Below are 26,547 nucleotides of genomic sequence, written 5' to 3' on the forward strand. Positions count from 1 at the left end.
AGGGGGCGCTCAGCAACTCAGAGAGCCCCCGCAGAAGCAGGCAGCAGCCGCAGAAGTACCTGAACAGGCACTTAGAAGATCTGAGGACAGCTGTCGACTCAGAGTCACAAAGGAGGGTCCCACGATGTCGGAGTCCAACACAGCGAGTTGGGCAATGCAGGACGGAGTGCTGGGGACCTGGGCTAGGCTGTGCACGAAGGAAGTCTTGCAAAAGTGCACAGAAGCCCGAGCAGCTGCAGTTCACGCAGTACACAGGATTACTGTCTGGCGTGGGGAGGCAAGGGCTTACCTCCACCAAATTTTGACAGAAGGGCCACTGGACTGTGGAGACACTTGGACCCAGCTCCTGTGTTCCAGGGACCACGCTCGTCAGGATGAGAGGAGACCCAGAGGACCGGTGATGCAGAAGTTTGGTGCCTGCGTTGGCAGGGGGAAGATTCCGTCGACCCACAGGAGATTTCTTCTTGGCTTCCAGTGCAGGGTGAAGGCAGACAGCCCTCAGAGCATGCACCACCAGGAAACAGTCGGGAAAGCCGGCAGGATGAGGCGCTACAATGTTGCTGGTAGTCTTCTTGCTACTTTGTTGCGGTTATGCAGGCGTCCTGGAGTAGTCAGCGGTTGACCCTTGGCAGAAGTCGAAGAGGGAAGTGCAGAGGAACTCCGGTGAGCTCTTGCATTCGTTATCTGAGGAATAGCCCACAGGAGAGACCCTAAATAGCCCACAGAGGAGGATTGGCTACTGAGAAAGGTAAGCACCTATCAGGAGGGGTCTCTGACGTCACTTGCTGGCACTGGCCACTCAGAGCTGTCCATTGTGCCCACACACCTCTGCATCCAAGATGGCAGAGGTCTGGGACACACTGGAGGAGCTCTGGGCACCTCCCCTGTGAGGTGCTGGTCAGGGGAGTGGTCACTCCCCTTTCCTTTGTCCAGTTTCGCGCCAGAGCAGGGCTGGGGGATCCCTGAACTGGTGTAGACTGGCTTATGCAGAGAGGGCACCAGCTGTGCCCATCAAAGCATTTCCAGAGGCTGGGGAGGCTACTCCTCCCCAGCCCTTCACACCTATTTCCAAAGGGAGACGGTGTAACACCCTCTCTCAGAGGAAATTCTTTGTTCTGCCTTCCTGGGACCAGGCTGCCCAGGCCCCAGGGGGGCAGAAACCTGTCTGAGGGGTTGGCAGCAGCTGCAGTGGAGACCCCGGAAAGTTAGTTTGGCAGTACCCGGGCTCTGTGCTAGAGACCCGGGGATGCATGGAATTGTCACCCCAATACCAGAATGGTATTGGGGTGACAATTCCATGATCCTAGACATGTTACATAGCCATGTTCGGAGTTACCATGGTGACGCTACATATAGGTATTGACCTATATGTAGTGCACATGTGTAATGGTGTCCCCGCACTCACAAAGTCTGGGGAATTTGCCCTGAACAATGTGGGGGCACCTTGGCTAGTGCCAGGGTGCCCACACACTAAGTAACTTTGCACCTAACCTTCACCAAGTGAGGGTTAGACATATAGGTGACTTATAAGTTACATAAGTGCAGTGTAAAATGGCTGTGAAATAATGTGGACGTTATTTCACTCAGGCTGCAGTGGCAGTCCTGTGTGAGAATTGTCTGAGCTCCCTATGGGTGGCAAAAGAAATACAGCAGCCCATAGGGATCTCCTGGAACTCCAATAGCCTGGGTACCTAGGTACCATATACAAGGGAATTATAAGGGTGTCCCAGTGTGCCAATGAGAAATGGTAAAATTAGTCACTAGCCTGCAGTGACAATTTTAAAAGCAGAGAGAGCATAAACACTGAGGTTCTGGTTAGCAGAGCCTCAGTGATACAGTTAGGCACCACACAGGGAACACATACAGGGCATACATTATGAGCACTGGGGTCCTGGCTAGCAGGATCCCAGTGACACATAGGCAAAAACAAACATACATATAGTAAAAATGGGGGTAACATGCCAGGCATGATGGTACTTTCCTACAGGAAAGATGTGAGCGAAATATCCCTTCATTTCTGGGTCTGCTCCAGCTAAGTTCCCTCAGTATGTGAATCCAGGCCAGGGATATTGAGATTTCCCATGCCAAGCTTTACCAGAAAATCCGGTCATATCTTTCCTTTACAATCTAGGATTTGAAGTCTTGGATTTACGAATGGAAATATACAAGTGCAAGGATACAAACAATAAACCCAGGGCTTGAGAACTAATCATGTCCCAGATGCAACACTGTAGGCAGGCAGTGATGAAGAGTTTCTGAATCTTAACAGGGCTGCTTCCTGAGGTTGTTGGCTGAGTGCGTCCAAGAGAGGCAAGCCAGGTTGCCAGGGAGTGCAGATTGTGTGTCATTTAATTGACCTGCGGCCTAAGGTTCGCACGTACACCTGCTTATGGTGAAACAGACCTTTTAGTATTGTGTGGGGACCCACGGCGTGTATGTGTAGAATTCTGTTATAATTTTTTTTAAAGTGTCTGGCAAAGGGGGTGTTTAGTTTTATTCATATATGTTAAATCATTTTGTCGAACATATATGTCAAGAAAATAGGATGGAGTGATAGGTAGAACTGGCTGAAAAACAAAACGCTTAAGTAGTAGTTATGGGACAGGGGTTTGCAGATAAATTGTGGAGGGGGTGGGCCGCTTGGGAAGCTTATGTTTTCATCGAAGTTGGCACACCATTTGCTTTGATTGGATTTCCACTGTACCTATATGTGTATATACGAGTGTGTGTGTGTCATTGAGTTTGTCACTTCCTTATTCCCAAATGCAGTTTTTCTTACCTACTTCTCGTCCCAGCCTGTAGTTGAATTTGAGTTTCATTAACCCTCTTAACAAAAAGTTCTTTGCAGCCCTTTAAAGCAGTAAATTAAAAAAAATACAGAGTATTCCACCTATTTCTTCCTTTAATGCTTATTACCCAACCAACCTATTTATCTTTACCAAAGATCGATGTTATTAGTTTAATTGATTGATATTTTGTGTTAGATATGATGGAGTTACTCTACTAATGTCTGCTTCTAGAGAGTGTAGGTTAATGACAGTAGCCTGGCCCATATCACAACAGTACCCTTGGACAGATGCAGTGCTTCTGTGCAAAGACTCTTTGCGGCTTAGGCGTCAAAAGTTCATACATATAACTCGGAACGTCACTGAGTTAATGCATGAATTTAAGGCAGAAAAAGCCGGAAACGTTGAGCAGAGATTGCCTGCCTCTCTTTTTCCGACTTGTTTAGTCTTTAGTTCAGTCATTAGCTCTGATCACCTCTGATCTGTGAATTTTAGACTCGTAAGACGGAATAAAACAGGCTTTTGACTCTGGCCTAAGCGGGCACAGCTCATCATGATACGGCCTAGAATTCTCCTATCTATCTAAATGTTAAATTAGGACCGGCACACTTCATTTTGGAGCAGCACATTTTTTGTTGTAAATTGACTTCAGTTGTACATTCACTTTAATTCAAACTTTTGACGAGCTACCTTGTGAGTGTTCGTAAGTGTAAAAGCTGCAACTCCAAGGTCTTGTTGGCTGTTTAAATATTTCTAAGCCCCTCAAAGCACACATCCTTGCTTTACAGTTATGCAAATTAATTAAATGAAACATCAGATGTCTGCAACTGTTACCATAACATATTGATTTTGACTCGTCAGTGTCTCGAGCATTTTCTGCCTCTTTGTGTGCAGCAACTGTTCATAAACACCCCCCAATTCAGCATGAAATGCTCAGTTCCGTGTCAATTGTGTATTTTTTTTTAGCAACTTTGTATTTGCTCACTTTTAAATGGTATGCTTCAAAATGCACCTATCCCGGCCCCTAGCACGCCATCCCAGGACCTCTGAATTTTGAGACTGAGGACATCCCATTCTGCACATCATTTTCAGCAAAGAAATCCCGACTAATTGTCAAAGCCCCGGTATAGGACACGTGCAATGTACTTCCTCTGGTCCCTGTACACATCCTTCACTCTGTTCAGAGCTGTTTGCTCTTTTTATGGCAGCCTTCTTTCATCCTATATGATTTTACCCATTTCCCATGCACCAGTCCCTACCCCTTTGCCAATTTTTTCAAATGTGGAGTCTCTCTCTTGGTAAACAATAAACCTAAGGTCACATACTTTTTTTTGTGTCAAGCCTCCGATAGCATGCACTGGCTCATGCATATCACTTGTGAGACCCTTTTATTTATAAAAACTTTGAGCCTACCTGCTGCTCATCATTTGTTGGATTGCATGGCACTCTTCTTTACAGCCTCTTAATTCAACTTAATCAGTGCTGCCCATTGCTCCCGATGTGATTGAGGTACTATTTTGTTCTTTTTTTAACTTCTAGTGCCCTGCAAACAGAAGGCATGTGACTGTCAAAAATGTGCTCAGCAGGACAAACAAAATTGCAAAGTTGTATTTTCCATAGTTAACGTTTTGTTTTATTTTGTCAAGCCTTCTTTTCTCACTTAGCACTCATGCTTCGTTTTGTTTTTGCTTGTGAGCGTTTTTCTCAAAAGATGACTATTATCTTGTTATAAATATTGCAAAGCAACATTGTTTCTTAAGTGTAATTTTTGAAATTATGTTTAACATTATTGTGCAGTACGCTCCAATCCACCACACTTCAATTCAAACCACTCTCTCCAATTCACCAAGATCGAATCCTCTTAACCCACCAACTCCAATCTAAAACAATCTGTCCCCAATCCAATCCTAAGCATTCTGTACTCACTCCAATCCAATAATTTTTCCTACTTCGGTACAGTGATCTGAAACTATCTGCCTTGCTCCAATCCACAAAATCTGCCCCACTCCAACCCAGAACAATCTCCCCTACTCCAATGCACAACAATCTTCCCCACTCCAATCTAGAGCAATGTGCCTCACTCCAGTCTCTACCCACTCAAATCCAAAGCAGTCTGCCCCACTCCAATTCAAAACAACCTGCCCCACTTCAATCTGCCCTACTTCAATCCAAAACAATCTGCCCTACTGCAATACAGCAATCCAAAACAATCTGACACACCCCAATCCAAAACAATGTGCCCACTCCAATCTAAAACAATCTGCCCACTCCAATCTAAAACAGTCTGCCCCACTCCAATCTAAAACAGTCTGCCCCACTCCAACCTGCCCCGCTCCAGTCCAAAACCATCTGCCCTACTCCAACCTGCCCCACTCCAGTCCAAAGCTATTTACCCCACTCCAGTCTAAAACAATCTACCCCACTCTAATCTAAAACGATCTGCCTGCTCCAATCCAAAACAATCCGCCCCACTCTAATCCAAAACCATCTGCCCTACTCCAATCCACCCCACCCCAATCCAGTTCAACACACCCTGAACCACAAAACTCCGCCCCACCCCACCCCAATCTGACCCATTCCAAAATGCCATACTCTGATGTGTGCCACTCCGACCTGCCCCATTACAATCCAAAATAATGTGCCCCACTCCAATCTGTGCCACTGCAATTCAAAATAATCTGCCCTACTTTAATCCAAAAGTCTGCCCCACTCCAATCCAAAACGATCTGCCCAATTCCAGTCTGAAACAATCTGCCTCACGTCAATCCAAAATATTCTGCCCCACTCTAGTCTGCCCAATTACAATCCAAAAAACCTTCCCACTACAAAACAAAGCATTCTGCCCCAGTACTATCCAAAACAACCTGCCCCACTCCAGTCTGTCCCAGTACAATCCAAAACAATCTGCCCTACTCCAAACCAGAACAATCTGCCTCACTCCAATCCAAACAATCTGCCCCACTCCAAACCAAACAGTCTGCTTCAATCCAATCCAAAACAATGTGCACACTCCAAAACAAAACAATCTGCCCCACTCCAGACCAAAAATATCTGCCCACTCTAAAGCAAAACAATCTGCCCCACTCCAGTCTGCTCCACTTCAATCCAAAATCATCTGCCCCACTCCAATGCAAAACAATCTTCCCCATTCCAATCTAGAGCAATGTGCCTCACTCCAGCCTCTACCCACTCAAATCCAAAGCAGTCTGCCCCACTTCAATCTGCCCTACTTCAATCCAAAACAATCTGCCCTACTGCAATACAGCAATCCAAAACAATCTGACACACCCCAATCCAAAACAATGTGCCCACTCCAATCTAAAACAATCTGCCCACTCGAATCTAAAACAGACTGCCCCACTCCAACCTGCCCCGCTCCAGTCCAAAACAATCTGCCCTACTCCAACCTGCCCCACTCCAATCCAAAGCTATTTACCCCACTCCAGTCTAGAACAATCTACCCCACTCTAATCTAAAACAATCTTCCTGCTCCAATCCAAAACAATCCGCCCCACTCTAATCCAAAACCATCTGCCCTACTCCAATCCACCCCACCCCAATCCAGTTCAACACACCCGAACCACAACACTCCGCCCCACCCCAATCTGACCCATTCCAAAATGCCATACTCTGATGTGTGCCACTCCGATCTGCCCCATTACAATCCAAAATAATGTGCCCCACTCCAATCCAAAACTGCCCCACTCCAATCCAAAACTGCCCCACTCCAATCTGTGCCACTGCAATTCAAAATAATCTGCCCTACTTTAATCCAAAGGTCTGCCCCACTCCAATCCAAAACGATCTGCCCTATTCCAGTCTGAAACAATCTGCCTCACGTCAATCCAAAACAATCTGCCCCACTCTAGTCTGCCCAATTACAATCCAAAAAACCTTCCCACTACAAAACAAAGCATTCTGCCCCAGTACTATCCAAAACAACCTGCCCCACTCCAGTCTGTCCCAGTACAATCCAAAACAATCTGCCCCACTGCAGTCTGTCCCAGTACAATCCAAAACAATCTGCCCTACTCCAAACCAGAACAATCTGCCTCACTCCAATCCAAACAATCTGCCCCACTCCAATCCAAACAGTCTGCTTCATTCCAATCCAAAACAATGTGCACACTCCAAAACAAAACAATCTGCCCCACTCCAGTCCAAAAATATCTGCCCACTCTAAAGCAAAACAATCTGCCCCACTCCAGTCTGCTCCACTTCAATCCAAAATCATCTGCCCCACTCCAATCCAAAACAGTCTGCCCCACTCCATTCCAGTCTGCCCCATTTCAGTCCAGAACAGCCGGCCCCAAATAAATCTGCCATACTCCTATCAAAAACAATCTGCCCCACTCAATCCAAAACAATGGCCCACTCTCATCCAAAACAATCTGACCACTCTAATAAAAGAAAAACGTCCCCATTTCAATAAAAAACAAATCTACCCCTCTCCAATCTGTCCCTCTGCCAACCAAACCAATATCCCCCACTCCAATCCAAAACAATCTACCCTACTGTATCCAATCTACCCCACTCCAATCCACTCCAGTCCAACCCACCCCAATCCCCCACTCCAATCCATTTTAATCCACCATGCTCCAATCCACCCCACACTACCTTACTCCACCCACACCAATCCAGTCTACTGCTCTCCACACCAATCTAATCCACCCCACTCAAATCAAATTCATCCCACTTCAGTACAGGCCACCCCACCTCATACCAATCCATCTCACTCCATTCATGTCCACCCCACCCAACCCACCCCACCTCAATGTATTCCACCCCACTGCAGTCCTCCCTAGCATACCCCAATACAATCCACCCTCCCCAATACAATCCACTCCATCCAGTCCACCCTGCTCCATTTCAATTCACCCCAGTCCTGTCCACCCATCCGCTCCACCCTACTCCAATCCGCTCCACCCTACTCCAATCCGCCCCACCCTACTCCAATCCACCCCACCCTACTCCAATATCCACCCCACCCTACTCCAATCCACCCCACTCTACTTCAATCCCCCACTCTACTTCAATCCCCCCACTCTACTTCAATCCCCCCACTCTAGTCCAATCTACCCCACTCTAGTCCAGTCCACCCCACTCTGCTCCAGTCCACCCCTCTGCTCCAGACCTACCCACTATCATCCAGTCCTACCCACTCTACTTCAGTCCACCGCACCCCACTCCACTCTAGTCCACTCCACCCCACTCTACCTCAGTCCATCCCATTGCACCCCGGTTCAGTCCACCCCATTCTAATCCAATCCTAACCACTCTAATTCATCCCACTCCAATCCAATTTACTCTAACCCACCCCACTCCAGTCTAATACAGTCCAAGTTAAACCCCCTACTCCTGCCCAATCCACCCCACTCCAACCCACCTTAATCCACCCCACAACAATCGAATCCACCCCACAACAATCAAATTCACCCAAAATCAATCCAAACCACCCTGCATCAATCCAATCTACTCCACTCAGTCCAATATAACCCACTCCAGTCCCCCTGCTGCAATCCAGTCCAACCCACTCCAGTCCAGTCCACCCCACTCCGGTCCAATCCACCACAATCCCCCATACTCAAATCCAGTCCACTCTACTCCAACCCACTACAAAAAAATCCAATCCACCCACCACAGTCCAGTCCACCCACCACATTCTATTCCACCCACTGCACTCCAATCCAACCCAGTCAACTCCAATCCACCTCACCCCACTCCATTCCACCCCAGTCCAGGCCACCCCACTCAATCCAGTCCACCCCACCCAGTACCCACTCCACTCCAGACCAATCCACCCCACTCCAGACCAATCCACCTCACTCCAGTCCAGTTCACCCCACTCCAATCCACCCCACTCCACCTCAGTGCAGTTCACCCCACCCCAGTCCAACCCACCCTAATTCAATCCAGTCAACCCAAATCCAATCCACTGGTCAGTGCACTGCTCTGCCTCACATTTCTGCACCTTGTAAGTAGAGCCCTTTCCCTGGCTCCTCTGAACTCCTGACCCGTCAGGAGTTTGAAGCCCTCCTTCTCCTGCAGGCTTCTGCCTGTGCCTCATCCCTGGTGTCTAGTGGGAGAGCTCTGCTTTCCTACTAGGCTACCTTCTTCCTCTCTCCTCCTTTTCTCTACTTTGCTCTCTGTTCTGCTTCACTTCTGTCCCTTTGTGCTCCTTTTGCTTCACGGTTCACTTCTGTCCCTTTGTGCCCCTTTTGCTTTGCGCTTCACTCCTGTCCCTTTGTGCCCCTTTTGCTTCGTGCTCCACTTCTGTCCCTTTGTGCCCCTTTTGCTTCGCGCTACACTCTTCCTCGTTTTTCCCACCCTCCGAGGGACCCTTGTAAACAGGCCCCCCCAGCCCCCGACAGCAGTTCTGTGACTCCATCACCGACATCATCAACACGCACGCTCTCGCATCCACTTACTACATACTCCTCGGGGACTTAAACTTCCACCTCGAGAACACCAATGACAACAACACCGCCACCCTGCTTGACAATCTCTCCAACCTCGGCCTCAAACAGCTCGTCACAACACTGACCCACTCCGCAGGACACACACTCGACCCTTTTTTTCTCCGCCAGCAATCATGTCTCCTTTAGCCACACCACCAAACTCCACTGGACAGATCACAGCTGCATCCACTTCTCCTTCAAGAAACCTGCAACATACCACCACCTGCAACGGATCCCCTTCCGCAGTTGGAACAAGGTCACGGAAGACCAACTTGTTGCGACCCTCTCCCGGAACCCACCCATCGACACCACACACTGATGCAGCTGCCAGCAACTTCAGGCAGTGGGTCGACACCTGTGCCAATACTCTTCCCCAGTCAAGAATCCCTCCAACAGACGCACCGACAGAAAGGCCTTCTGGTTTACTGCCGACTTCCACAAATCTAAGCAAACCTGCTGAAGACTCGAAAGAAAGTGGCGCCAAGATCAGACTCCGGACAACCACACAGCCTTCAAAATCGCCATCCGCAGACACCACCAACTCATCCAAGCCGCCAAGAGAACCGCCTTCAAAGACCGAATCAACAACAACGCACACAGCCACAAGGAGCTCTTCAACATCGTGAAGGAATTCTCCAACTCCAGCACCAACAACATCCCACCATTCCAAGACCTCTGCGACTCCCTAGCCTCCTACTTCCACCGCAAGATTGCAGACATCCATGACAGCTTCAGCACCCAGCTCCCCCAGGCAACCACCAACACCACAGATTCACCTCCGACCAACCTCCTGCTCTCCTGGACCCCCGACAACGACACCATCGAAATCATGAACACCATCCACTCCGGCTCTCCATCTGACCCCTGCCTTCACCACATCCTCAACAAAGCAAGCTCCGCCATCGCACCCCAGCTACGGAAGATCCAAAAGCTCCTTCGAGTCCGTCACCATCCAGAAGAGCTGGAAACACGCCGAGATCAACGCCCTCCTCAAAAAACCCAAGGCGGACCCAAAGGACCTCAAGAACTTCCGGCCTATCTTCCTGCTCCCCTTCCCGGCAAAAGTCATTGAGAAAGCAGTCAACAGACAACTAACCCGCTTCCTCAAGGAGAACTGCACCCTGGACGCTTCCCAATCCGGATTCCGCAGCAACCACAGTACCGAAACCGCCCTCATCGTCGCCACTGACGACATCAGAACCATACTGGACAACGGAGAAACTGCGGCCCTCATCATCCTGGACCTCTCGGCCGCGTTCGACACAGTCTGCCACCACACCCTACGCTCACGCCACAGCAATGCAGGAATCCGCAACAGAGCCCTGGACTGGGTCACCTCCTTTCTCACCGGCAGAACCCAGAGAGTCCGCCTCCCCCCATTCTGCTCAGAGGCCACTGAAATCATCTGCGGTGTACGCCAGGGTTCGTCCCTCAGCCCAACCCTCTTCAACGTCTACATGGCCCCGCTCGCTAACAGCGCCCGATCCCACAACCTCAACATCATCTCATACGCTGACGACACCCAGCTGATCCTCTCCCTCACCAAGGACTCCTCCAAGACCAACCTCCACGAAGGAATGCAGGCCATTGCCGAATGGCTAAAGAGCAGCTGCCTCAAACTCAATTCTGGCAAGACGGAAGTCTTCATCTTTGGCTCCGCCCCCTCCGCATGGGATGACTCCTGGTGGCCTGCCACTCTCAGAGCCGCTCCGACTCCCACCGACCAAGCACGCAACCTAGGATTCATCTTGGACTCCTCATTATCCATGACCCAGCAAGTCAATGCCATCTCCTCCTCCTGGTTCAACACCCTCAGCATGCTCCGAAAGATCGACAAATGGATACCCACTGAAACCAGAAGAACAGTCACCCAAGCCCTCGTAAGCAGCAAACTGGACTACGGCAATGCCCTCTACACAGGAACCACGGCCAAATTCCAGAAGAGGCTGCAACCCATCCAGAACGCCTCTGCACTCCTCATCCTGGACATCCCCCACCACTGCCACATCACGGACCACCTGAGAAACCTGCACTGGCTCCCAGTCAACAAGAGAATCACCTTCAAACTCCTCACCCACGCTCACAAAACACTGCACAACACCAGACCAGAATACCCTCTACACCTGACCCGGCACCTCCGCTCTGCCAACCTCACCCTCGCAACCATCCCACGCATCCACAGAACTACAACCGGTGGTAGATCATTCTTGCACCTCACCGCCAAAACGTGGAACACTCTTCCCACCCACCTACCCCAGACCAAAGACCTCATTACCTTCAGGAAACTTCTCAAGACTTGGCTGTTCGAGCAGTAGAAGCACCTCCCTCTTTTCCCCCCCCCCCTTCATCAGCGCCTTGAGACCCTCACAGGTGAGTAGTGTGCTTTACAAATTCCTGATTGATTGATTGACGCCACTCACTCAACTTCACTCCACTCTAGTCCACCCCACCCCACTCCAGTCCATCCACTTTATTCCAGTCCAGTCCACCCCACCCAACTCCAGTTCACCCCAATCACAACCACCCAGTCCAATCCAATCCAATCCACCCCACTCTAGCCCTATCACTTCAGTCCAATCCACCCCCCCAAATCCAACCTAATCAACCCATTTCAGTCCACCATCCAGCCCACTCTAATCCACCTCAACCAACTCCAGTCCACCCCACCCCAGTCCACCCACTCCAGGTCAATCCACACCACTACAATTCACCTCACTCAACTCAACCCCAATCCAATCTAATAGCCCCACTCAAGTCCACTTTACCTCATTTCTATCCACCTCACTCCATTCAATCCACCCCACTCTACTTCAATCCACCCCACCACCTCCAACCTACGCCACTCCAGAACACTCTACCAGTGAACCAATGAACTCTCCTCTCCTCCACTCAACTCTACGACACTTCTCCCCCTGCTCGACTCTACAACTCTCTGCTCCCCCACTCACAGACACTAACTTTTAGGCATGCTGAGCAACAGCCACATTGATGTACAACATGACAAAAGCACATTGCCAAAACCAGTAGCTCTTGTAAAGACGAAACCTATTGGCTTTGGCTGTGCTTGTTATGTTTAGGCATCTCTTCTCCGCACACTCTTTAAATAGACAATCCTGAGGTAAGATTCAAAGCAATTTCTAGTCTGTTCACCAATTCTACATCCTTTTATTTTTAGAGCACTGACAGTCTCACGTTCCCAGATACTGTGCTTAAAGAAACTCTTCCGCTGCACACACTTAATGCAATGTGGCTTTAAGTGAGACGCCTTAGAAACGCCTCGGCTTTTTTCATGGTATACTTTTCGTAAAATCTTAAAGGGGCAATCTCAATCCTTAGTAGATAAAAAATAAACATTTCTCCTTACTCTGTTCTGCATTTAAAACAGTCATCAGCTACATGCGTTCCAGAACATTCCTTTGCTTGATGCCTGAGTTTTGAGACACGCTCTTTGGTTCAGTTTAAAGGGCCCATCCGGTGAACAGTCTCAGATTGGATTGTGTGGCAATGCACATTGTGTCTTTGATGAATATTGCGCAGTTTATTCCTGATTTATGCATTACTGAATGAGTTGTCGTTTGCGTGAATAACAAGCGAACCTCAACTGTTGTTTTGCTGTAACAGCTTCCAAATCACGTCTGTGTTTACTAAACAAGAAATAAAATCTGTTGTTTCAGGATCCCCATGCAGAGGAGTTTGAAGACAAAGAATGGACGTTTGTCATCGAAAATGTAAGGCAGCTGCAGTAATGAATTCTCTGAACTGACATATGTTGGCCTTGTTAGTAAGAAGTGCTTTTAAAAGACAAAGGGACTGTTTTGAGTTTTGGGGGCGGGTTACTCCGTCACAAACGGGACAGATATCCGCCCACCCTCTTACAAGTGCATTGTGTACGATGGCACGTGCCATGAGGTGGGCGGTACAGCCGCCATGTTTGTGACGGAGCACCCAACTGCCAAGCTCCAGATCAGGCCCAAAATGTGTAAATATGTTTAAGTACAGTATCTTTCTGCGGATGTCATAAATGTTTTCCCAGATTTTTTGCAACTCTGTCAGTGGTGTTGGCTGCTAAAGCAAGCTTTTTTGTTATCGTGAAATTAAAGGATATAACCATGAATCAAACTGAAGTTGACTGTGTCAGACAGAGATGCATCATTGACGTGATGTTCCAAGTCAAAGCACTGTTCTTGCCTCTGCACAGGCAGTGCACTGCTGTACATGTAAAAGCAGGTAATGTGCTAGACTACGATTTCTGTGCTAACACAATTACAAATCCTACACAGAGCATTTTGGATGATTACTACCTATCCACCATTCCTGTGTTCCTGAGCCTTCCTCTTACACGGATCATCTATTTTTAAATAGTACTTTATGGCCTCCCACATGTTGCACCACACACTCACTGTGTGTGGCCCTGCTGCAGGCTGGATCAATCCTACAAAATAGCTACCTCTAGTTTGAGTAATCCTTCTCCCTGAACAAAGCATAATGAAAACCCAACCCTCACTTTCATTTTTACACACATTCAATTAGTTTGGCGACCTTTGTATTTAATTAACAGTGCTAGAAGGCCTAATTTAAGCTTGTCTTAAGTGCATATAAAGGGTGTTAAAACATGTCAGTAGTTGACCAGCAATAGTAAATCCTGAGTGTTTATAGTGTTGGGTATAGAGGTTAATGGAACTTCATGTGAGCTCCAGTTCTGTTTCAAATGACTTTCTCCGCCCCCAGCACATTTTCCAAAACTTAATCTAAATAATTGTAGTCCACAAGTGCACTATTCGTCTTGATGCAGAGTCCTCTCGTTTGATGGCTGGTTTCTCTGCCTAGCCGACGTTCTGCTGGGATTTGTGCCATGTCATTGGATTTTCCCATACATATGTTAGAATGTATGCTTTAGTTGTATAATCCAAACTTAGCCAGAAGGAGGCGAACCCTAGGAGCTGATAGATCATTAATTTGTGGGCCTTGTATTGTACAGCATATCGCAGGCCCACTTGTAGAGTAATCCTGTTAGGAATTTTGGAATAGAGTTGCGTGGTTTTATGTATTTCTTTAATTTCTATGATTTCATAGAGTGCGGACATCGCCCAGTAGCATTATAGCACTTTACAAGTAATCTGCAAAATTGTGTCTGTAAATGTGGGTATCAGTGTGACATTTTCAATCTACCAGTAGTGAAGGGTTCTATTATATGAGTAACTGCAAAGTATTTAATAGAGAAGAAAAGGACGGACATGTTGGATTACATCAATTAACAAACACCTGCAGAATTTTCAATTATAGCGGATCAGAAATTTAAAAGAAAGCAAAAGATCCACTTAAAATACAAAGCTACCGAGGAAACAAGTCAAAATAAATAATCCTAATTTCAGATGAAGCTATTCATGAGCAACAAAAGGTGCAAAAGAAGCATGGTCATGGGCTGTCTTGGTGCAAAAGGGTAAAACAGAACTGTGAAAAACATTGGATTGAAGAGAAGAATGGGCTTAAAAAGTATATTCGTTTTGAAGACAGCGAAGATAAGTAGCAGGCTAGGGTCTAACTCCTTCAGCACTAGGAACATGTTTGTGTGATAAGAGCACAAAGCAGTGAGTGAGTCCATATTCATGTATGTTTCCGGAGAGATTAATTCTTCTGTCTCGCCAGAATTCATGACTGGTGTTGTAATATATGTCATAGGCTGATCTAGATAATGTTATTGGGGTGTAGACTTTAGCGCAAACATTGAAAGTGATTTAGAGTATTCAGGATGCATTAGCATTATCCTCAGCGCTGGATTTTTTTTATCGTGTGTCAAGCTTTATGCTTTGTTATTTTACATTTTATTTAGATTATAGCAAACAGTACAGTTTCAAACAGCCGGCCTAGTGATGTTACATAAATATTGTCAGAAGCATGTTAGTTAATATATTAGCTACCAGGTTTAAACTTTAACTTATCTTGAACAAACAGCTTACAAACTGCTACTTCAGAGAATCTCGACAAATCTGTTATTAGTGTTTTGTTGTGTTATTATGGTCATAAATGTGCTTCTTTATTCTCTAAATGTACCTGTTCTGTTCCATAAGTGAGTTTTGTAAGGGACACTCATTAGTTATATTATGCTGATTTGTAGCGCATACTATCACCCTGGAGGGTATTCTAGTGCTGAGCCGGTGCGAGTCTAGCCACACCTAGTGCCTAGTGGCACTGCTCGAACAGCCAGACTTCAAGAAGTGAGGAGGAGACTGTTGAGTGTAGCACTGGTTGTTCCATGCTTATGTAGGAGAAGGCTTGACTGCTGGATCTGGTTTTCTGAAAGTTTGGGATTTGTGCAAATAGGGGTCTGTAAAAGCGGAGGTGTCTGGAAAGTTTGTGGAGTAGATTCTAATGTTGAGGTATGCTGGGCCAGTTTTACATAGCGCCTTGAAGGGCTCAGTGAGAAGTTTGACTTGTGCTCCTTTGGGAACTGGGAGCCGGTGGAACTCCTTCAGTTGTATTGTAATGTGAGTTGTAATAACGAGGTAATTTATGGCAATTATCACATGGACTCATGATAAATAAATGAAACTCCCCTATGATTGTTGTAACAGTGGAATGAACTTATAAATAAATAAAAACGCCCCTATGATTGTTGTAACAGTAGAAACGTGTTCTTTCGGAAATGCATTTAAAAGCATCCATGCCTCCGTTGCTGCCTGTGTCTTCAGAGATTCCCTGCTCTGAAGAAGAGTATGTGATGTCTATTAGGCACTACTTTATTTTTTGTTTGTAGTTGTAGGGTGCCTGTTAGATCCGTAGTCACGACACATCAAAAATACAACCACCCTTTACCCTTAGTATGACGTCCGCTTGACTAGAGCATTCTTCAGATATCTTGGGCACGAATACATGCGGTGGAAACCTTGGTTTTGCAAATAAGAAGTCTGTTCACAAATGAAATCAGATTTTGCAAAAAGTGTATGTACCAAACTTTGGCTACCAGAATGCACTTTTTTAATGTGTCCATTAGCACTGACAATTTCGTGTCTTTGTCCCCGTTTTAAGCACATTACCAGATGGAGAACCCTAAAGAGTTTTCGATGATATTCACCTGTCCTATTATCGAGAGCGAATGTGCCGCAGCGAAACATTTTATGGCTAGCAGCGCCACTGTGTGGTTGTGCGTGGAAGGTTCTTTGATGTTCGGCAGGTGTTCGACGGAACAGACTCTTCCTTGTCTGTTTCATGCTCCTGGTCTGTTTTTGTTTGATAGAGCGTGGGAAGGAATGTATATATTTTCTGGTGCGTTTTCAGCTTCTTCAGTATTTCTCTAAAATCTGTTTCCTATATTTTAACATTAAAGGATTAGTAGGTTTAGTCCAGCCGAGTCCCACTGGATGCAGATACTCACAGTGCTGGAATTGTAACAACGTTATTACTCTGGGAGTAAACGTGTGGCAGCAGAAAGGGGGTGGCGGAGTCACGAGGGGCAGAGTTATGAAAAGCAGAGTCTTGCAGTCAATGTATGCATTTATTTCTTTAAAAACGTGAAAAGCAGAGTCTTGCAGTCAGTGTATGCACTTATTTCTTAAAAAAGGCTTCTGCAAAGAAATTGGCAACACGTTTATATCTTAATCTTATAGTAAAGTTACTAAAAATGTTCCTTTGAGTAATAATAAAGTCTTATTAGTACAGACAACCTCCAACCATTGTTACATTTTAAATCTTGTCTTTTTCTTTCTGCAGACCAAGTACTCTTCACATACAATGGATACAGTATAGATATGTTTTGATTCCCACACCTTGTAACCTTTGTGTATGATTGTCGCTGTTTAATATGTGTGTGACATATAAAGTGCTCTGGAACCCTACATTAGGAAGAGTAACCCTACAAACGAAATAAAATATAAATTAGCAAGTTCTATTTAAATCATTATTATTTTAATTACTACTACACACCGATACATGTGATACTGTTATACTGCATGCATCCCTCTTACGTAGGGGGGTTGAACAAAGTCAGAATCTTACTTTCAAGTCATAATTTCTCTTAAGCAATTATTATGGTGAGTGCTTTGGTTTCCCTCACTGACATTGGCATTTGTGTGTTAGCTACAGATAACTTCCAGCCGGGATGAGACTCCAACAAAAGAAATAGCTAGACGGGAAAACAAGCATTTACAATGAATTAGGTCTCGCATTTGCTTGCATTAGAGCTATTGGTGTAGTAAATTGATAACTGGACTTTTCTTGCCACATAAATTGGTCTACCGTGCCATATAATTTGGTATTTTCCTGCACCAAAATTCCAGTGTCCCTGCATAAAACTAAACCATTTCCATTTACCTTCTTTCTCTATCTGCAGCATGCTCGACGTAAAAAGGACTGTAATTTGCAATTGCAGGAATGTAATTACTACATTTATTTGACAAACATTTAAAAAGAATGACAGGCTTAGAGAATGACAGATGAGTCACGTGACAAAAATAAACGCGTTCCGCGAGGCGTACAAGGCTTACGTCAGTCATAAACATAAAGAAAGTACAATGGAACTTCTATGTAGGGATGATGCAGGCGATACAGCCATCTTTGATGAGCTCGATTTTCATGAAGTTAACACGTACCTCCGGACATCTGCTTGTAAAGATCAAAAGTGCGAAGTGTAAAAATAAAAAAAATAAACATCATTACTTGAATTCGAATTCCAAGCTGCAAGGAGGAGGGGCCAGCTGCTCCTGAGCAACATGCAGTGAGGGCAGAGTGAGGCTTGGAGGGAGAGCAGCTTAACACAAAGACTGCCTGCAGCATGCCACCTCCGGTTGAGCAGCCACTGTCACAGTCGTATAAACACTGGGCGGAGCAGGCCCTTACACGGTGAGGCATGGTATAACTCAACACACTTCTGTATTTGCTTCGCTGTGTCAGACCTTCCAAGTGCTAAAGTGCGTGGCAGTCTCCATCATTGCGGTGATTCAGAGAAATTGTCAAAATACTTTCATTAATCGTGAGGGCTGCACAGAAGCTCTCCCGATAGAACAACTGTTCACAGATATGCAGCAATCGAGTTTGCGCTGTGAGGGCCATGGCCATCATGTGCGAAGGGGAGGGACAAAAAAAAAGTAGTTCGCTCACAGCAAACAATATTGGCAATCATACAATTATCCTTGTAGCAGGATCAGTGTGCAAGGCGGTAACAAAACCGCCCGAAGGGGGGGCCAAAAATGAAGCATTCACTAAAGACAGCAAGTGATTTTAGAAAGGCAAGTCCATGAATGAATGAAAGTGATGGGCGTGAGGTGTGCACAGTTAAAAGCCCACAATTCTTACTACAGGTCAAAACGATTGCACGCTTTACCTAATGAGATCCCTTTCCCCCATCCCCCTCAATACCACCTTTTGCAGCTCGCCACTCCATGTGGAAAGCAGGCTACATATGAATGCTTCCCAATGTTGGCAAATTACACTGGGGCAGGCCCAGATCTGACTCAATTATAGCTGCCTGATTCCACAATGTTTCAAATTCAATAAATCAGTAAAGCAACTTGTCTCACACCTTATGACAAGAGTGGATTTAAATGTTAAGGCCTCATTACAACTTCGGCGGTCCTTTTCCAGGACTGCCGAAGCCGCTGCAGGCAAAAGACTGACAGTGCTGGCAGTCTTTTGCCCGCCATAATAGGAGTCCTTGAAGGACTTCCGCCCATTTCTGGGTGGAAGTCCGACTCCGAAGTAGCAGGTGCATTGCCAGCACTGCCAGGGCAGCAGGACTCCGCCCGCCAGATTACAAGCCGTAATACATCTTGGCAGAGTCCTGCTGGCGAGGTGGTGCTGGCGATGCAAGCCCACCAGGACCCATTCCCTCCCGGACATCCTCATTGACAGAGAAGGTAAGTGGGTGTCCGAAAAGGGGGGTGGGAGGGAGGGTGTCTGTGTGTGGGTGGTTGTGTGCTGTCTGCGGAGGTGGGTGGTGAATGCGTGCGTATATGCGAGTGAATGTGAATGTGTGTGTCCGTGTATGGGGGTGTCTGTGTGGATGATCTGTGTGGATGAATGCGGGTGAGTGGGGGTGTCTGAGTGCATGTTTGCGAGTGAGTGGGGGTGCCTGAGTGCATGTTAGCCAATGAGTGGGGGTGTCTGTGTGGATGTATGCATATGCTGAATGGTTGTGTATGTGAATGCATGCTTGTGGAATGTTTGTGAGTGTGTGGATGGGTGGGGGGTGTGCATGTGTGGGGACATGTGTGTGCCAGCAACAGGAATAGAGCTCGTAGCTGTTGTACTTCCTCAGCTTGTTGTTAAATAGTCAAAGTTGAAGTTGAAGTAAAGATTGGCTTGCCTCCTCAACAACTGTTGAAGAGTCTTCCATGATCCTTGACCAAAACTGGGGTTTTGGGCATTTCAATCTGTCACGGTACACCTTCCTCTTACCGCCCTGGTCAGATGGAGTTGTGGTGCGACTGCGGTTCTTGTAGGTCCTGCTCTGGCCGATGTAAGGTCGACCCCTTCCGGTAGCCATGGTGCTGCTGCCACTGGTATGCCATAACAATCCTTGCTCTTCAGAAAGAGTCCCAGAGGAAAACCCCCCTAAGGGAAAAAACCTCTAAGACTGGAACTCCCTGGAACAGAAAAAGAAGGACACGTCAAAAGTCAGAACTCCAACGCCAGGAAAGAAAAATGGGAAAAACAGGAAAAGCTGGAACAAAAACTGGAATCAAGAAAAAAAACAGCCGGAGCGTGATCACCACCAAGGGAAGTGTTGCAACGCAAAGAGATCAAGAATCTGACCCCTTGTATACTACTTAACAGGAAGTGACATGCAGGAAGAAGCAAGAACACCATCTTAGATTGGGAAAGTAGCCATAGAAAAAGGCAGAAAAAGGCACCATTTTAGAAAAGGAAACAAGATGCATGCAAGGAAACAAAATCAGAATGCTGGGAAGAAGAAAACATGGCCCACAAGGAAAAAGGAAAAAAAAGAACAAAGGAAGAGTCCTTGACCAGGGCATCCGGTAAGTGAAGGGCCGTTGGGGGGAAATGGGAGACATCCATGCCGCACGTTGAACGCAGCGAGGCCCGAAGCCCAAGGCTGGGCCTCCGACCTCGCCCCAGGCCAGAGCAGGGGACGCCGCGGGAGCCCACGGCATGACAATTCCTGTCACTGGGTTCGTGACCGCCAGGGTTTTCATGGTGGGGTGACCACCACGGAAAGCCTGGCGGTTTGCAGCCTCATAATCCGGCAGGCGAACCGCCGTCCACAGCTGTGTGACCGCACCTGCGGACCAGGCGGAGTTGTGGAGTCTTGGCGTCTGCCAAGCCCACCAACTCGTAATGAGGCTGTCCTGGCTCCGCGGCAGAAGGACAGCCACGGAAAATCTGGCATTGTAATGAGGGCCTAAGTGTTACTCCACAGCTGCATAAACCACAGAACATTAGCATGAAGGCAGTTGTTAAAATTCTTTTGTACTAAGGTCTGCACGTCACTCCAGGGAGCACAGAAATACAATGTTTGAAATTAAAACGTAGAAGTGAAAGCACTAATTATGCCAGTGTTCATGTCTGCCACTGGCAAGTGCCAGTAGACTCCCTTGAAAAGCATTACATCCCTACTCAAAAGTGCTTGAACGTACCTGTTAAATCGAATAATTGCAGGTACTCTGTATCCCACAGTACGTTCCCGTTTATAACACTGCATTAGCGGTAAGGATGCAAGTTAATGAACATACATTTCTGATGGATACAACTACATGTGGATTCCTCACGTTATGAATTCTCCCAATGTGTCAGCATTCAATGGATATTTTCTTCCTAGCTCTTCACGTCAACGACGACGTCACAGTTGCATGGCTCCGCATGCGACTCCGTCTGACTTCATCGTAGCAATAAGAAGTTCTCGCCGGCGTGCTGACGTCAGTTCCCTTTTTTCATGCCTTCGACACTAGCGGTTTTTCCTGGCTCTCGAACAGTTACTGTTTCAAAGGTGTTCTTGTTGTCTAGTTACAATTTCACTGGGTTTGCCTTTGCTGTACAAACAGGCCCCGTTTGTACTCTTCTATCCAGCTGAAGGTGTTGGTTTGGCACCAATGACATTCTCGCCCCAGATAATGTTGCTGACGGCACCGATGGAGTCAGCACCAGATGGATCCCGATCAGGACGCAGTGTATCTGCACCCTCTCCTCTGCTGGAGAATCCATCTGCTTTGAAACCGGTGTCATTGACGTCAGCTAATTCTCTGTCGACGCCACGGTTGGAGGCCAGACTGAGGGTAAGGAAGGGAGCTTTGAGGCTCTTGGAGGAGCAGGAGTATCGGCAACAGCTGTTGGAGGAAGGGGAGATTCCTGAGCCTATGGGGGAATTTCAGGGTCTGGACTCTGCAGGTGGCCTAGAAACACCCCCCTGAGTGGGATCTTTCATCCCCTGGCGAATTCACAGAGGAGGCAGCATCTTATCACAGTGTGATTAGCAAGGCTGCTGAATACTTGGAACTTCCTTTCCCAGCATCAGAGGTGAAGACGAACATCTTGACTGAGGTGTTGCATCCTTCCGCTACATCTGCGGAGCCCCTACTGCCTTTTAATGATGCTCTTACTGAGCCCATTTTAGACTTTTGGAGGAAACCTGTCATGACTCCAGCATTTTCCAGGACTGTTGCTAGTAGGTACAGAGTTGCTCCTGGGGATCCACAATTTTTGTCTCAGCATCCAACACCTGAGAGCTTGGTAGTGCAAGCATCTTGTTCTGCCCAATCTGCACCTGGTTTGCTCCCTGCAACTCCATCGGATAGTGAGTCTAAACAGATGGAGCAAACAGCAAAAAAGGGTTTCTCCTCATGCAGTATGGCCTTTAAGTCGGTCAATGCTACCTGTGTGCTGCAGAGGTATATTCATGCCCTGATGGACACAGCAAGAGCTGTGGTGCCAAGCTTGCCTCCGGATGTGCAGGGGCAGTTTGATGAGCTCCTGTTGGACACTCAAGCAGCGGCCAAGCAGTTTATCCAGTCTGGTTTGGATACAGCTGATTCAGTTGCCAGGGGAATGGGCACTTCGGTGGCGACCGGGAGGCATGCATGGCTTAGGTCTTCTGGCTTTTCCACGGATGTTCAGACAACTTTGTTGGACCTTCCGTTTGATGGCGAGAAGTTGTTTGGATCCAAGACCGACTCGGCTTTGGAGCGTTTTAAAGACAGCAGGGCTACTGCAAGGTCCTTGGACTCCAGGCTTCAGGATCCACACCCTTTAGATTTTTTCAAAGGTTCAGGGGGTTTGGCCGTGGGTCCTCTTTTCGTGGAAGGCCACAGTCCAGCATGCAGCAGTCTCACAACCCTCTCTATAGGTCTTATAGAGGGCAGGGGAGGGTTTGAACATGAGGAGCCACTCAGCAGCCTCCCGTCTCAGCTTCTTTCTCTGGGGGAACCCAACAAGGAAAGCAGCCCTATTTTTCTCTCCATCTTGAATCATATTTCACCAGTAGGGGGAAGGCTATTTCATTTTCCCCACAAGTGGGAGTAAGTCACATTAGACTCTTGGGTGCTGAATATTGTGGGGAAAGGTTATGCCCTTCCTTTTTGGGAGTTTCCCCCTGCCATCCCTCCCCATCAGTCGTTTTGCACAGAAGATCATCTCCTGTTGCTTCAGCTGGAGGTGCAAGTCCTTTTATTAAAGGGTGCATTGTAGTTATTTCCAGAGCAGGAAAGGGGTCAGGGATGCTATTCGAGATATTTCCTGTCGATTAAGGCCTGTCCTGGACCTGAGGATTTTTAATTGGTTCCTCAAACAGGAGAAATTCAAGATGCTGACTCTAACACCGGAGCTTCTGGCATTGAACAGGGAAGACTGGATGATGTCTGTCGATTTGCAGGATGCTTATTTTTATATGCCCACTCTGAAGTCGAACAGAAAGTATCTCCAGTTTGTGGTAGGGTCGCAACACTACCAGTTTGCAGTCCTTCCTTTTGGTCTTACTTCCGCATCTCGAGTCTTCACAGAGGTGATGGCGGTGGTTACAGCGGACCTCAGAATGAAGGAAGTATCTGTATTCCCCTACCTGGATGATTGGCTGATAAAAGCCAGGTCCCCAGAGCGTGTGCTGCAAAACTTGCAAATGACAAAACAGTTGTTATTCAAACTGGGCTTTACGGTAAACGTGCCCAAGTCTCACCAGGAGCCCTCTCAGCGCCTCCTGTTCATAGGGGCAGTACTTTTAACAACATTGAATCAGGCTTACCCTCTGCCTTAGCAGGTTCAGGCCATTCAGGCGTTGATGCCAGTGTTTCAAAAGGGAGCAGCTGTTAAGGTCCTACGTCTGCTCGGTCTATTCGCTGCTTGCATTCTGCATGTTGGCACATGAGGGCACTTCAGTGGTGCCTCCGCAAGCAGTGGTTTCAACACAAAGGCGATCTCGAGGAGTCGATAACGATCTCCAGAGATGCTGCAGTGGATCTACGGTGAAGGGCTGTGGGCGGCAACCTTTCCCAAGGAAGGCCGTTTTGCCTCCCACCTCTGGTGACCACGGTTATAACGGATGCTTCCACTCTAGGGTGGGGAGCTCATCTGGGGGACCTGAAGATCAAAGGCCTTTGGTCTCCAGTAGAACAGATGTTTCACATCAATCTGTTTGAACTGCATGCAATACGTCTGGCGCTCAAGGCCTTCCTCTCGTCCATTTGCAGTCAGTCAGTGCAAGTCTTGACAGACAACAATATCGCGATGTGGTACATCAACAAGAGGGGGGAGTAGGATCGTATCTTCTCTGCAGAGAAGCTCTGTGGCTCTGGTCCTGGGCGCAGGACCATCAGATTTGCATAGTTGTAAACCATCTGGCCGGGGTACTCACCGTACATGCGGACAGTCTCAGTTGCCATTCCTCGGTTGATCATGAGTGGCGTCTCCATCCAACCTGGTTCTTCACATCTTCCGGAGGTGGGGATCTCCACAGATAGACTTGTTTGCCACTCAGGAGAAAGCACACTAACCGTCGTTCTGCAGCCTCCAGTATCAGGTGACGGGAGCGTTGGGAGACGTGTTTCAGATATCTTGGTGCGACCAGTTGCTTTACGCATTTCCCCCATACCCTTGATTCCTTAGGTTCTGAGGAAGATTCGGCAAGATTGTGCTCAAGTCATTTTAATAGCCCTGGATTGGCCAAGAATGGTGTGGTACATAGACCTTCTCCAACTCTCACTGTGCCCTCCGCTCCGTCTCCCTCTCAGGGCAGACCTCCTCTGTCAGTCGCAGGGGCAGGTTCCTACACCCCCACCTCCATAGCCTGCACCTACATGCCTAGAGATTGAACCGGGCAATCTGAGTTCCTTTTCTCTCCCTCCAGAAGTGGTGGATGTTATCTTAACGGACAGGTGACACTCCGCCAAGACTGTCTATGCTAACAGATAGGCAAAATGTGTTGCTTGGTGTGAAGAGAGACAAATTGATCCCTTAAAGGCCCATTTGTCTGATGTTTTGCTTTTTGCCCTTTCCTTGGCACGGAAGGGATGTGCAGTTGCGATTGCGAAAGGTTATTTATCAGCACTGTCGGCCTTTCTATGCCTTCCTGATCAACCTTCATTATTTAAGTCCCCTATAGTTATTAGATTCCTGAAAGGTTTGATTAAAAAGTTTCCTCCCACTCCGTTTATCATGCCTCATTGGGATTTGAATTTGGTTCTGACTTTCTTAATGGGTTCACCGTTTGAGCCTATGCATTCTTGCCCGTTGGGGCTTTTGGTTTTAAAGACAGTTTTCTTAATGGCTTTCACGTCAGCTAGGCGTGTGAGTGAGCTTCAGGCTCTTAGTGTGAAACCTCCTTTTACAACCTTTTATGCTAACAAGGTGGTGCTGAGAACCAGAGCTGCTTTCCTTCCTAAAGTGGTCACTTCCTTTCAGATGGGTCAGTCTATAACACTCTCATCCTTTTACCCTCCTCCTCATCCATCAAAGGAGGAGGAAAGACTTCATTGTTTGCATCCAAAAAGGGCTCTGAGTTTCTACATTGAGAGGACAAGAGACGCTTGAGTTGATGATCAACTCTTCGTTGCATATGTGGGCAAGATGAGGGGCAAGGCAGTCCACAAGCGAACCCTTTCCAGGTGGGTCATTCTTTGCATAAAGATTTGTTTATTCACTGGCAAAGAAGGTTCCCCCTGAAGCTATTAGAGCCCATTCCGCCAGAGCTAAGTCTGCTACTTCGGTCTTGGCTAGAGGTGTCCCAGTTGCTGAAATTTGTAAGGCCGCAACTTAGGCTTCCCTCCACACTTTCGCAAAGCATTACTGCTTAGACTCCGAAGTTAGGAGGGACGGCCATTTTGCGCATTCTGTTTTGCAGGATTTCTGGTTTGACCGGTCAAGCACCCACCTCCGAGTGCGGGACTGCTTTGGGATTCTATTCGTAAGGTGAGGAATCCACAGGTAGTTGTATCCATCAGAAGAACAAGTTACTTACCTTCGGTAATGCTTTTTCTGGTGGATACAGTAGCTACCTGTGGATTCCTCACAGTCCTACCCGCCTCTCCGTTGCCTGTCTTGTCAGACCAAGACTTATTTTATTATAAATGTATATATGTTTTTGGTGTTTTATATAAACAAATATTGTGGTTTATATTTGTATTTAGATTAGTATATATATTGTTCTTGTGAAGTCGGTATTCACCTGTTCGCCTCGAAGGCAGTAAGAAATGGTGAAACTAACGTCAACACGCCCTTAGAGGACTTCTTACTGCCACAGTGATGTCAGACGGAGTCACGTGCGGAGCCGTGCAATTATGATGTCCTCGTCGACGTGAATAGCTAGGAAGAAAATGTCTGTCAAATGCTGGTGCATTGGGAGAATTCATAAGGTGAGGAATCCACAGGTAGCTACTATATCCACCAGAAAAAGCGTTACCAAAGGTAAGTAACTTGTTCATTTGAAAAAAAACTGTAAATCAGATTCTTTTGTGCGATGTGATGATTTTGTGACGGCGCACTGTGAATTCCATTTGCCATGTGTCACACCCATTAAGAAACCACTCATCTTTGGCATGTTTTGTTGTATATCCATAATTTCAGGGAGAGTGGCATATGTTCCTAAGTCCTTTACATAATTATTGTGAACATGTCTGACAATGGGGCAAAAGAAGCAGGGGGCTGGGGAAGGTCTTCTTGTGAAACAGACCTAAAAAATCACAAGTTAAGTTGTGGTCACTTCAAAGTGAAAGAGCCCTGGGCTTGGCCTCAGCTTTCAGCGTTCCCCATGCTTTAGAGTGTGGTAAGTGTATTCGAATCATACTGCTTCTATACAAGGAGCCTCTCTCAGGCGTCCTCATTGCGCATCACTAGATTGAAGCCAAGCTTTTATGCGAGGGCCAGCTAGT

General features: G+C 47.1%; 1 protein-coding gene across 6 annotated transcripts in view; it reads left to right on the top strand.

The window, feature by feature from the left end:
- Positions 1-26,547, top strand: part of EHBP1 (EH domain binding protein 1) — a 1,526,717-nt gene that overhangs the window by 277,939 nt on the left and 1,222,231 nt on the right. For all 6 annotated transcript variants that reach the window (XM_069234213.1, XM_069234209.1, XM_069234211.1 and 3 more), the window contains exon 4: positions 12,919-12,972. In XM_069234213.1, the coding sequence (XP_069090314.1) occupies positions 12,919-12,972 (54 nt within the window). The remainder of the gene's footprint in view (positions 1-12,918; positions 12,973-26,547) is intronic.

Source organism: Pleurodeles waltl, chromosome 5, assembly GCF_031143425.1.
Source record: "Pleurodeles waltl isolate 20211129_DDA chromosome 5, aPleWal1.hap1.20221129, whole genome shotgun sequence".
NCBI lineage: Eukaryota > Metazoa > Chordata > Amphibia > Caudata > Salamandridae > Pleurodeles > Pleurodeles waltl.